The 14,535-nt window shown below is 31.3% G+C and overlaps 1 protein-coding gene across 10 annotated transcripts in view; it reads right to left on the reverse strand.

Annotated features, from left to right (window-relative positions):
* JMJD1C (jumonji domain containing 1C) overlaps positions 1–14,535 on the reverse strand; it is a 305,718-nt gene that overhangs the window by 73,730 nt on the left and 217,453 nt on the right. For 6 of the 10 annotated variants that reach the window (XM_039871911.1, XM_039871910.1, XM_039871917.1 and 3 more), the window contains one exon: positions 3,111–3,224. The exons of 1 other annotated variant lie outside the window; for it this stretch is intronic. Coding sequence is in view for 1 of the 9 variants with exons in the window: in XM_039871913.1 (XP_039727847.1) it covers positions 3,111–3,224 (114 nt within the window). In the remaining 8 variants the exon portion in view is untranslated. Of the gene's footprint in view, positions 1–3,110; positions 3,225–7,166; positions 7,784–14,535 lie in introns of those variants that run through there. 3 more of the 10 variants (XM_039871915.1, XM_039871918.1, XM_039871916.1) reach the window with 2 other exon arrangements.

The following is a 14,535-nucleotide window of genomic DNA, read 5'->3' on the forward strand; positions in this document are numbered from 1 at the left end:
CATACAAAATGCTTGACAAAATTTCAAAATCATGTTAAAAGTTCAATGTTCATTTAATTATCAAACTGTTTTTATATAATCAGATCGAAACTTCAAATTTTAATTGGAAACTTTTTTTTATAACTTCTGTAATCACCCTCCAAAGGAAAGTAACAATACTAAAACAAATCATAACTCAAACAACAAAACACCCTTAAAACTATAAAAATCAGTTATTTGTTTTTTCCTTCTTCTTCCCAGCCAGCTAAAGTAGAATCTGCAGAGTTCCCTCCTACTTCTTCTCTCTTTTCCCCTCCCCCTTTACTTCAAAGAAAGTTAACTACAGCCAGGCTAGGATCAGGAAATCTAAAAGGAGGAAGCAGAAACTCATTTGTGTGCATAAGGAAGGAAAACATAGAATTAACGATCCCATGATATGCTGCTTCAGTTACCTAATTAATATGCATTTATCATATTGTCTATAACATGTTGGTTTAATTCCTCTGTTCATTCAACTTTTGTTCAAAATATTGAAAGCTACAATCTATGATGGTTGCACCACAATCTCCCAACTAAATGTCACCTAAAAAACTGACTAGGTCAACTAACTTAATACATGCCATCTGGTAGTCAATGCATTGAAATCATTCAGAGAGATAAATGTAGGATTCAAACCAGTGACCTAAAAGTAAAAAGATCTGTATTAATCCTCGGTCATCTGTTTCCTAACCATTACCTTACAATATGTTATTCTGATATGTTAAAAATAGGGCTGTGCAACTAGAAAAGAAATTAAAGGAAGCATATACTACTACAGAATAAAATGCTGAGAACTCAGGGAGAAAGATGATGGATGGGAATTCCCACTACAAAAACATTTAATTAGATTTGTGGCAAAGCATCATTTGTGAGGATCTTTAAAACAAAATTTATGTGTAGTCATCACTCTATACACAATGGCCATTTCCAAAGAAGGCGTTTTCCCATCTCACTTAAGAAGTCTAAAAAGAATAATTAACACCCAGTTTCAAACAAAATTGCCTCATTAAATTTAAAGAAGTGAGGAAAAAACAGGGACTATTTAAAAAACTTGTTCAATTTTTCCCCAAACCCCTCTGACTTGTATAGGGTTACCCTAAGGTTAAGATAAGTCAAGGGACTATTTACAAGATCTATGCCAGGAACAGCTGCCATGTTTAAGATGCCAAGGAATTTAATGTACTGTTTGGACAACTGGTTAGAGAAAAGCATTCTGGGATAAAGCTACTCTAATTACATGAACTCTAAAATTGTCTCTTTTACCTAGAATGTACCAGGAGCCTATCCTTCACATATATTTTTAATTCAGATTTGAATAAAACTAAATATAAAAATTAAAATACATACAAAAAGCTCTATTTGTGAACAGTCTATTACTTCTAAAATTCATAAGAAATTCTAAAGGTTTGTTGGGTCCTAAATCAAGTAATCTTAGTGTAATTCCTTCTGATTTCTTGTAACTGCAAATTTATGTTATCTGTGAAACACAAAATGTCAAGTGAGTCACTTTACCTCTGGAAGATATAGTATCCTTGTAGGTCAGAGGTCGATTTATCTATACTAGCAGAGCAATGTAAATAGCTTACTAACAAAGATAATCTTACAATTCACCAAATCAGATAAGACTTCAGCTCTTGTGCATTTATATTTAATAAAATAACATCAGACTCTAAAAGTTTAAGAATTAAAAAAAAGAAGCCTATAAAATGTTAGCACATTCTTTCAATCATTATAATTTTAATAAACGTGTTATAGAATATTAGGCCACCTGGCAAACGGGTATATTTTAAAAGTAATTTCTACATGATGATTTCACTTCTCTTAATCAAATCCAAGTTGCAACTTTCACAGTGCTGGCTAATCTGCAACTACAGATTTAAAACATTAAGAACTGGAAAGTTCCTTTGGTTTTTACCTAGATTCACCTAGCCTAATTCTCACTAAAAGACTGTTAGAAATGAAACAAATTATAGTAAGGCATATAGTAAGCTAAGTGACACAGTTAAAAACAAAACAAAATAATACCCAAAGGAAATGCTCTAATATCTCCACTATTAATTAGGACTTGCTATAAATTTTTTTAGCTACAAAGAGAAAAAGCTAACACTACAAAAATGAGGCAATTTAATGAAATAAGAAAAATAATGTGAAAAGACAAAAGCACATCTATGTAGACTTCAAAATAGGAAGGAAGTGACATCTAAGTGAGGGAACTATCTCATTTTAGTGGATCTAACAGAAGAGGCAAATAACTAATTCCCTAAGTGTTATAACTCCATACACAACAAATCGCTACTAATTAACTCAAGCTCCTGATATTTCCATAGATACGATGCTCTACATTTTATTTTTGAAAAACAGTAACTATTCTGAAATGAATCAGTACTACTGTTGGCTCCATTAAAAAAAAGTCAAACTAGTTCACTCATCCTTTCTTTCGATGCAATTACTATATTTTTTTAAGCAGTTACGTAAAAAGAAACCTATAAAATATACAAATTTATTTAAAAATTTAGCTACTTTTGATATGAGTTTCTTCACATTATTTAAATCTAAAAGCCTACTAGAAAATGTTTTTCCAATTAAGTATGTTTGTATTTTAATTTCAAGAACTAGGAACAATTTCAAGAACTCAGAAACTGAACTATTCAATTAATGACAATCTAAATGAATGTGCTAACTTAAAAAGAAAATGAATTACGATTATGCTAAATTGATATGTATGAATATAGTAAACATTACTCTCATTACATTAATTCACCCAATTTTTAACCGTTAGAGCTGAAGACAAAGATAATTTATACTAATATCTAACCAGTTATTTTGTAACAATCAACATAATTAAGAATGGCAGGGACTTTATTTTGCTTCTTATGTATTCCCAATGACAGAATGCTTGACTCATAGTAATGCTCATCAATATATAATGGCTGAATAAGTGAATCATTTACCCTATAATCTAAATTTATTGAATGCACTGGGTTCCTTGCACGCCTATATGTTAGCCAGGATCAAGTTATTTAAAAGAATATCTGAATATCAGTAAAGTTTAATGAATAGTTAACTTTTAAGAACAATCTAAAATTTCTTACCTGGTAGGGCTGAAAGGCACTATCTTCAGTTAAAAAATCCAGTTGTTTATCTACAAGGAATTCTACCGCAGTGATTGAACTGGGTATACTTTTTTCAACCAGGGGTTTGAAAGTCTGGTAAAAGAGAGAAAAAAATTTCTAATGGTTATTTTCTGGATTTTATCCTCAAAATGTGAAGGGGTATGTATAAATACAATATATTACTGTCATTATCATAATGGCTTTAGAATACATTTAATATTAGTTTTCATATTAAAACCTAGGGTAATGCTTTTATCCATACAATATGTTTTCTGTTTATTAAAAAGGAATGAAATATATTGATAAAGGATAAAAAAATTCTAATATATCAGTTGTTTGTTTAAAAAAATATAATCAAGTATACATGTGTATAAAATTTTCTGCCAAGATTCAAAAAGGAGAAATTGCTTCTGAAAAAGTAAACTGGGTAGAACATATTTACCCTAACTCTTATATTAAAAAAAATATAAGTATTATTCTTTATAAAATAGAGAAGTTACAATTTACATGTATAGTTTTTTCCTAGCTCATTCACATCAAGGATTTTAAATGATCAGGATGCATCTGGTCTTTTAACTCCACCCCGTGTACAACCCACCCCCGCCCTGTCCCTGCCCCAAGCACAAATAAAAATCCAGCTGCTTCGGTAAGTGCGGCATGGGGGAGGGGAACAGGAAAAGAAGAGGAAATTAAGATTACACAAAACCCACCTAGCGGTATGGTCTTTGCAGATCCTACTACTCAAAAAAAAAAAAAAAAAAAAAGGAGGGGGGGTGGTGTTTAAATCCATGTTCATTTGATTATTTTAAAGACATATCTTTTATTTTACTTAAAGGATTTTACTCATACCCTGAAGTGGGGGAAGGAGCGAGGTAGGCAGGATAGGAAGAGGAAGGAAATAATGGTATTATGTATGCATTTTTAAAATGACTATCACACTCACTTTCAAAGTAAAAGCAGCCTGACTATAAACCAAGTGTCTCACATCTCTGGTAGTTATAAAACTTAAAAATTAAAACTAAATTCCACCATCTTAAAAATATAGTGGCTTTGCTATAAAAAAAATCTAATTTTGGAAAATAGAATTAACAACCAACTCAGTTTCTAAATTACTTGTATCACATGGAGAAATCTTTCTTGCTACAAGGAACTTGTGTGACGGTTTGGATGTAAACCAAAGCTTTTGGCATAGACAGTAAAAATCCCCAGGAGATCCAAAAGCCATTGTGTTTTCCCTTTTCTTATTATGTCTTAAATCTAACATCTTGCTAATCATAAACACTTTGAGGAAAAACTTCTCAAGATCTTTAGTTTAGAGTGACTCTTATGGAGTTAATTTCTATATTTATGAAAGTCCTTGTAAAGTTTTCAATTCGTTCACTGAGGAGTCTATAACAAATATGTAAAATTCAAAACATAAAATAATAAGCATTTTAAGCATGCCTTATTTCTATACTATCCACACCGTGAACTTATAAATCAGTAATATCCTCTATCCCAAATTAAAACATGAAAAAAATTCTTACATTCCTACTTATTTTCAGTATTTATGATTAGAAAATCAAATCACCGTTAAGATCTTCCCTCCCATGTCCTAGGGCTAACTTTTACGTTAACTGTACTACTAAGTATCAGAAGAATTTGAAAGGAGGGAGGATTAGAAATTACATTTTTTAAACAGATGTTTCCCTATTATATAGCTATCTCCTGCTACTGTTGCCAGCTAGCATTCTCATTTACCAAGACTAAATTCCTAAAATTATAATTTCATAAAATCTGATTCATAATTTCACCTAAGAAATGACTCAAGTTTGTAACCCAAGAGCATTTACTTTATTTAGACTCTAAAATGTCTACCAGTATGTGATCGATTGACATGAAATATGTAACATTTCCAAATTTATATCTTTGTTTAGTTTTTAGTCAACAAGAAAACACTGGCACCTTCTGGAGAACTTTAAATCCTTGAATTTTATTAAATGCTCTATATTTATTTTCAAACAGTATCATGTCAGGTCAACTCCTGAAGGTTAACAAAAAAGTCCACAAAAGGTTATTATTTAAATAACTAAAGATACAATTCAATTAAGTAGGATTTTTTAAAAAAGTAAACTTCTCCATCTGAGTGCTTCTTTCTTACGCAAATAATACAGGTGGTTTGCATTTCCTATGAGACCTAGTCATTTTATAATATGAAAAACATTCTTGTGAAGAGAATCTTACAGAACTGTTTTTAAGGCAGGTCAGTTTCTAAGGGTAATTTCAATTCGCCAACTTATAATTTAAATTACTGAGTTAAGGAAAAAAAGTTTAGTTTCTAGGTTAAAATAAAAAAGAATTTCTTATTTTAAGATACCTAATTGAAAGTCATTGGTAGAATTCAGCTACTAGAAATGTTAAAAGCCTAGTTTTATAATGTTCTATTTCTGATACATGAATACTTACAATCACGTACAAATGGAGGTCAAAAGTATGCCATGCTTCTTAAATAGCAAATAGGGCCACAACTTGCAAATTTTAAATGCACGATTATATTCAAACTACAAATATGTTCCCACTAAGGGCTGATATTTTTAAATATATATTGTTAAAGAAATATTTCAATACATAGTAAATGAGCAACCCTGAAAATGTGACTATTCCTACTTTATGAAAAAATTAAAGACAATATAAAGTTAAGTAGTTAAAATACTGATTTTTTTTACAGTGGCAAATCAAAGATGTAAGTTATTAATTTTTGTATCCGTCAGACACATTTCAAAAACATTATTAGCTTAAAAACAAAACAAATATTTAGATAAAAGCAAATGGATCCTACAGCTTTTAAGATGAATCTGTAAATATTTCATGGGCCTGGGTGCACTGGAATGTAAAGAAACTAGAACTCATGCATAACTAAGTAATTCAAGACTCTAAAGATATACCATACTATGAGGAACTTCCACAGCCTGAGGGGAAGCAAGGAGCTACCAATCTGAAAGTCACAGTAGAATATGGCCTTAATCACAAAGACTATTATTCCAATTCTGAAAACCGCCTCTGAAAATCCAAATGTAAACTATTAATTTAAAATTGAATATTCGAAGTTGAAACAACACTTTTTCAATTTTATTAATGAATTAAGAGTTCTTCGAGTTTCTTTTGTCTGTTAGCCATACTTTAAAAATAATCTAAAGCTGAAATAAGCAACTTAGCTGAGAGCCTGCATTTCTAGTAGGGCCTACCACGCTATAGGAAGAATGCTTAGAACAACTGTATCCTGTTTGGGGCTCCATGCTGCACCACATTCCATTCACATGAGGAAGAGGCGAACAGATGAGCCCTCCTCAGAAAAACATTTTTAAAATAAATCAGCTACAGCTCTCAAACATAACTCAGCTGCTCAAACAAACCATGTTAAAGCTCACCATTAAACTGAAAATTCATGAAGTTTACGTCTGCAGTGTGAGTTTCTAACAATCTCTGGTTAACATTTAACAATTTCTTTTCCCAGAAAAAAAATGAGGCTTATTAATTACAAAAATCTGATATAAATCTCACAAAGGAAAATACTGAAGCAGAAAACAATCTATGCAACATTTTCGAAGTCAAGGTTTATAGTCTACCCTTCCCTCCCCCCAAAAGGACTGGAGTGACTTGAAAGAACAAAGTCCAAATTCCCACCCAAGCAGGTCTATTGAAAAACACGATACTGTTAGAAAACAAGTTGGGGGTGGGGATGAGAATATACCACACACACACACACAAAAACTCAGAAAACAAATACCCCACTCACTTAAAACATTATATTCTAAAAACCCTAATCTGAAACATTCCTACTGTAATACTTTAAACAAACTTTGGCTTTTAAATTTATTTGTTAGTGTTATGAAATTACCACACAATAAACCTTTCTAAACAAAATTGTTAAAAATTCTTAAAACTAAGAACACTAAAGCTAGATCTATAAAAGGCAGTGACCTTAATTCCTAAGACTGAGAAGCAAAACCAAATGTAAATTAAGACAAAAGAAAAAGGAAGCAGAAAAATACAAACCGTACTTTGTTCTTGAGAATTTTAAAGTATCTTTAAATCTCAGAAATCCACGATTGGGCTTTAAAGGTCAAGAAGTATAGCTGACATTTCCATTTTGTTCTTGAGCACTATTTTTTATCTAACCTAAATACTATTTTAGTCTTCAAAAAAATCACAGTCAAATGGCTCTCAAACCAAGCATTTTTGAGATCACTTGCAGCGTCGTCATTGTATCGGAAGAAAAGCCAAGACCACAGAACGAAGCTGAGGCTGTAACCTAACAAGTCTCCGATGAGCAAATGACGATTTTCTGTCTGCTCCGGCTCAACCCTGGCAGTGATGAGGATTACAACTCGCTCTTTGTCATCAGCAGTGTGGTGTTAACGACTAAGAAATCCTGCAGCTGAAGCACTACTGCATCCTCCGATCTGGGTCAGGATCATTTCTCCCGAGGTCGCTTACATAACCAGTAAGATACTCCAAATAGAGGGAACAGCCATCCATCAGCTGGAGAAAGCCTTTCACACTGTACTCTGTCTGTGTGGAAACACACTGCAGTAGCTTCCAACAGTGCAGACACCCAAATGAGAACGACTACTTGGCTTAGGGCACACTGAGAGAAGGGAAGAGGCGGTGCTCTGTAAACTGTAACTAATCCCCGTCACAGGTGCTGATGGAGTCACTTCCAGCACGAGTCACATTACTGGTGATTACTCATTTGGCTGCGGCCATAGAGACTGGCTCATAATTTTAACAACAGACAAAGACAGACTAGTGGCGAGACTGAGAGCTCAAGTTTACTGTCTCCTTCATAAAGCAAATTCAAATACAAAGTTTTTGCTTTCCAGATATACCAAGGTGAGAAAGTATGGAAAAAAAATAATATATAAATATCTTTCAAGTTGGCAAAAATGAAGCATAACTTTAAACCATCAAAAATACTTTCAGTGTGTTTTCAAGTAAAGGATTTACATTCAGTATTATCATTTCTCCTTAAAAATATACTGACAGAAACCACCTCAGGAAAAGAAGTTTAAGACATTTTTGTGAGCAACAGTCTAAGTGAAATCAAATGACATAACCAACAATCTCAGAGACACTTTACTCAAAAGAAAAAAGCAAAGTGGTAATATTATTTCTAGCAGACTTTAAAAAATACTCCTGAAACATTTTTATTCTTTATAAAAACAATATATTGTTCGCAGTTATAAAAGCTGATAATTTAAAAGGATAAAATATATTTTTCTGATGTATTAATTAATATGTGCTCTTAATTTCTTTTAAACTGGAGTTCTTGTCCAGTATGGTAGCCACTAGCCACACATGGCTACTGAGCACCTAAAATGTGATTAATCTGAATTGAGATGTGTGCTATATATACGATACACAATGAATATGAAAAAAAGATTGTCATACCTGCAGGTGCAAGAAAACATTCACCTAACTTTTAAACGATGTATGTGAATGATTTTGTTATTATAAATTAGCTCAATGTAGATATCGCAATTTCAAGAAATCCAAAGCTTCACATTGAATTTTTTATACCACATATACAACCAATTCATCAAATCATGTTAATAAAAAAACCTGCAGCCACCAGCGAACACCCTGTTATCTTTATATCTATTCCAGATATATCAGTTTCATTTCAAAGAAATATCAGATTAACTATTTGAAAGAAAATATTTTGAATTTAGTATAATGGACTTGCACTAAGAAATATCTCAATCGATTCCTTTTTTGCTTTGTTTTAAAAATGAAAGATATGGGTAATGATTATCCTAAGAATGTTAGTAATATATAATTTTAGAACACTAATAGTGCTAAATTACAGAACTTCAGAACAAAGTATTTTTTAAATAATGAGTCAAGTAAATATTAAATCATACACAACCCAACAAGTCATTCATAATTAAATCATTTAAGACATGACTATAAAACATACGTAAAAATAAAAGAGTTTATAATGTCATATAAGTTGCCAAAAAAACAACTGGATAAATATGGCAGCCTTGTTCTGATCCCCACACAAAGAAATATCAAGTACCTGATGCAGGTTATTATTTTATGAACGATCAAATTTTAAATACATTTCATAGTACCTTTCTATAATTTGTTCTACATTAGAGAATGAGTTTAATATTTAACAGGACTCATATTACAATCTCACATAAATTTAGGTTTGACAATATGATATAAACTTAAAAACAGCTGTTTTTGTTCCTCAAGTATTATCAGTCCCCTACAGAATCAAAAAGCACACAGAATTACACTTAGCTAACCATCTAATTGCCACAATATTTATACAATTCCAGTAACATGGAATGCGGTCATTTTTATAAAATCAAAATTAACATCAATACTGAAAAACCATTCATTTTAATTTCATTATGGTTGAATTAAAATGAGATGATTCTCTATTACTATATATTCAATTCTTCACACTAATGAGGGCATACAGAGGTGCAACTACTTGAAAACCATAAATATCTTTTTAATATTTAAGTTGAGGATGATACATTTTTATAAATATATAAATGTGTATTTGTCCTTGTACTCTAGAAAATTTCTAACACAAACAAAAATAGTGAACTAATAGAGAACCCACTTAGTAGCAAGCATTGAGTTGCTCAGCTTTTACATCTTAATTCTCTCCTGTTCCTTACAACTCATTAGGGATGGCAGATACCACCTTTCAGACAATGAAAAACACCAATTTGAGGAGAGCAGCATTTCAGTCCACTAAGCTGATTGTTCATATGGCTTATATATACCTTCCTTAATAGATTAAGGAAGGAAGTTGAAGAGCTACTGTTAATTTTTCTTTTCTTTTCTTTTTTATGGTTGGGGGAAGGGGGCAGGAGGTCTTTTCTGGCAGCTAAACCAGGCTAGAGGAAGAGGAAACTACTCTAGTTACTGCCCAGAAATACACATCTCTGACTTCCTTCCTTTTTAGCTGGTTTCTAGGTTACAAGCTTAATAAATCAACAGAGGTGAGAAAGCAAACAGAGGCTAAATAGGAAGGCAACACTATATGACTATCTGAAGTAAATCTGTTCCTTCCAATAATACAAGAAGCTTAAACACACAATTAAGAGTTAAAATAAATGAGCATTTTGGTTTCATTTATCTTAGGCCATGAAAGAAATCCCTAATCTTTATAGATCATAAGCCTAAACAAACGAGGGGATTTCTCCAAATATACAGACTTTACAAAAACAAAACAAAACAAAAACAAAAAACCTCGAAGTTCAACAGCCTAGCATTGTAAATATATATTTTTTTAGACATAAGGGTAGGAAAAGAAGATGAACAATAGTAGTTAAGAGAATTTCAACTAGACATGGCCTTAAAGGAAGACTAACTAGATTCAGGAAAATACTTTTCAATATGTTCTATTATCCTAGAAATCTATGAAAATATATAATCAAATGTGGAACTCCTGATAATATCCAAAGGATTAACTTTTTCACATTAATGAATCCAAGAAGATACAGGCACAAGCAGTTTCATACCTTCCATGGACTGAATTGTATAAAGATTTCCAAATGACATGAACCTAACCTTACCGATTTTTTAAACCTTTCCACCCTATAATGCAGCATATTCATTTGACCACTATATATAGGATGTCATTTATGCGCAAAGCACTGTGCTTGGCCCTGGGGACCCAATAATGAGGAAAAGACAACCAAATCTCTACCCTAGCACATTCTGCAGACTTTTAGAAGGAAAAAGACATTAATAGAAAAATCATAGAAATAAAAATTTACAACCCTATTAAGTATTCAATAACTGGAGAATTAACGTTCCTTTCCCTTTCTTTACTATATCCTTGGTAACTGTCCCAGTCATCAGGAGTGTAACAGAATGTGTCCATTTTTTAATTTTGCAGATGTCATGTCATTGAGTTTAATGACATATAATTAGGCTTAAAAAGAAAATCCCTGTTGAGAATACTAAAAACACTTTACACAAATAGTCTCTACATTTTTCAATAAGCATATGGCCGAATTATTCTTTTTTTTCATTCTAGACTTTCTGTATACTAATAAGGCACATATTCTTGCTCCTGAATAGTTCTATGACTTCTCTTTCTGAATCTCCCTGGTTAGTCCTCTTTCCTCCCAGTATAATGAGGTTTCACTTACTTTTCTTTTGCTACAACTTTGCAGGTGTGAGCCATTAAGATAATTAAGTTTTCTTTCCATAAATAAATTAATAGTTCAAAACTTTTAGACCCTAAATTTCACCTTCTTCTAACCTGTATTTTATGCTGTTACTAGGATGTAGTCATATTTATATCCTATCACCACACAAAGCCAAATATCAGTAGAATTAAATGGTTAGTCTTTATTAAATTTACACTTCTTTTAAAATCACTGGAAGTACCGTCACTACTTCTGAAGTAGATACCTCGAAATTCATTAGTACAATGATCATACTTGATTTTTACTGTTTCTCTTGCTCTCTATATACAGATTCTGAATACTTGATAGCTTTCCTTTAAACCTCTATCAGTAATAAATATGTAATTTTTCTATAAATTATTCCACAACTTTATACACCTTTAAAAAAATTCCAATAAGATTTTGGAACTAGACAAATCAATTTTATGGAAAAGCAAATATAATCAGGAATATTCAAGGAAGGAAGGAAAGAAGGAAAAAATAGGGAACTAGCCCTAAAAAACATTACAACATATTTCAATGCTCCAATTACTACAACAGTGTGAAAATGGATTATGAATTAACAGTCATCAATGAATAGTTTAAAGTCTCAAGATAGCATAATATAAACATGGGAATTTACTGTTAAGATAAAGAAAGACTGTTAAATCAGAGGAGGGGAAAAAAGGAGAAAATTGAATAAAAGAAAAATAGGCTATTAAAAATGGAAATGGAATTTTAGAGATTAATAGTCTCATTTTTACAGATGACGATAAGGACACTCAGAAAGATTGTGACTTTACTTGTCGAAAACTTGTTTATAGAAGCCTGGTACTAGAACCTGGATTTCCTAATTTATAGCTGAATGCCTTTTACACTGTAAAACAGTGTGAAGGAACTGTATTGTTTTCATGCTTATTGGCATGAGGTGGCAAAGAGCAAAGTGTTTTGCATCTGTTGAATAAAACTTTAAACTTTGAACTTAAAATAGAGGAAAATGAAACCAGTTCAGAAGAAAATGCAAAATCAAATACTATGAAGGAAAAGAGATTGATTGAGCATAGTAAATTTATATATTTTTAATATGCTTTACTGACACATCACCTTTCAGAAAGAAGAAATAAGCAGGATTAAGAAAATAACTCAATATAAAAGGGTTTTTAAAGCTACGTTCAGAAAAAGAATACTTGAGAAGATCATAAAACACTAATAGTTAAAAGGAAAGTTTAGTTTAATTTCTTTTGTTACTCTTCTGTCGAGAAAAAAATATTTTTAATACAGAAACTGTAAAGATTAAAAATAAACTAAACCATAAAGAACAGGTACAGGATCCTTTTTGTTTTAAGAAATGAAATTACTTTTCCTTATAAATAATATCATTATATTAGAGATGATTTGGAAAACAAATGACCGAAAAGGATCCCATAGTTTTAACCTTGAGCTCAACCACTTAACTATGTAATTGCACTTTCAGCCTTTTCTCACAAGTATCGTTGTTACCAAATTTCAAGATACACCCAATTTATAAGTTACTGATTTTACTCTTTTCATGTTATTACTCTACCACAATTTTAAACAGCTACCAAATAAATACTTGAGTAAACGTATTGTTTTATTACACATTTTCTTAAACATTTAAGGTCTTTTTCACTTTTTTCTATTATAAAAAGTAACAGCAACATCTTTATGCTTTTATTAAACAACTAAAAATTAATCCAAGTTTAGATGGGTTCAAATAAGTTATATGTTAGAATATTAAATTATTAAATTGATAAATATAAACAGAGCCATTACTGGCAGTCTTTGAAAAAATGCATGGCATTAATAAGATATTAGAGATAGGCATCTATAAATATTTGTAAAGGAGGAAAGGGGCAATTTTGAAACAAATTACATGCTAGTAAACTAGAATTCCAACAAAAACTCCAAGATGGATGATCAGAATCATGGAAAAAACAAACAAACAATAAAACAGTAATTACTAAGAACCAAATATATTTGTTGAGGGTAATTTGTCTTTTAACAAAAATAAAAATTATTTGTATCAAGACAACTTGCAATAGGTACGTCAATGAAATATGGGCTGAATGACAGTTCTTGATGCATTTGTAGCTGGTTAAAGAGAAGTGAATAATACTACTGTTTTTAACCTATATCATACTATCTTTTCATCTTTGTTCTTACATACTATGACTTGAAAGCAATTTTTATTCGTAAATTAACAAATGACATAATGATTCAAAACTATATCTCACAAAAAATATAATTAAGACCTAGATTTTAAAATGATCAAGAAAAGCTAGAATAAGGATTAATCCTCAAACTTAATAACGAAAAACCTATTTTTAGGTTTAAAAAATCAACTATATAAGTAGTATCAGAGGGAGAGCTAGCTTCCTAGAAATTCATATGAAGGAACCTTGGAGGATTTCAATATAGTAAACCAATACAAATTATATATTTTAAAAAGTGTGAGTGTCAAATTTTGACACAAAGTACCCAGACCAAGGTAGGTAACAGTCCCTTGAGATTTTGCTTTGTTCATACCATCTCTGAATATCTTGTTCAATTTATGACATCCAAATATAAGAGAAGCAGTTACAAACTATGATGTGTCAAAGACATTTAAAAATCATAGATTACTGGGATCATTTGAAGACATGGAGAATGTCTTGCCTGGAGAAAATAATAAGGACAAACAATAATTATGTACTATTATTTAAAGAGTTAGGAAATTTGGAAAGGAAGAACCTTTTAAGTAAAATTTCCAGAAAGGCCAGTTCTAGCTCTGCACAAAGAATGAACAAAACTTCTAATAATTAAACATTACCAAACCAAAGCAGACTTACTTATGAAGCAGTGAGCTTTCAGCCTGCAATAACTAGAAACAATTAAGAAGAATCTGGATGAAAACTTGACAAGTCTGTCATTGAAGGATTCCATTTCTGGCTTTGGCAAGGGGTGGTTTATAAAATATTAAAGATTCTTTCCAATTCTAAGACTCTACTACTGTCTTCTTTTAAGCCATTTAATGTTTAAGAGCAAAGTGAAGATAAGCAAGATTAAAATAAACTTTTCATAAACAATCCTACTACTTTTCCAAATATGAAAGCATAAAAAGAGTATTGCTGAATGTTCATGTTATTCACATAAGGTGGCAGAATTAAAGGTAAAACATAACATCTCCCATTTCATAATAAGTTAACCACGGCTTCTTCCAC

Source organism: Pteropus medius, unplaced genomic scaffold, assembly GCF_902729225.1.
Source record: "Pteropus medius unplaced genomic scaffold, Ma_sr-lr_union100, whole genome shotgun sequence".
Taxonomy (NCBI): Eukaryota; Metazoa; Chordata; class Mammalia; order Chiroptera; family Pteropodidae; genus Pteropus; species Pteropus medius.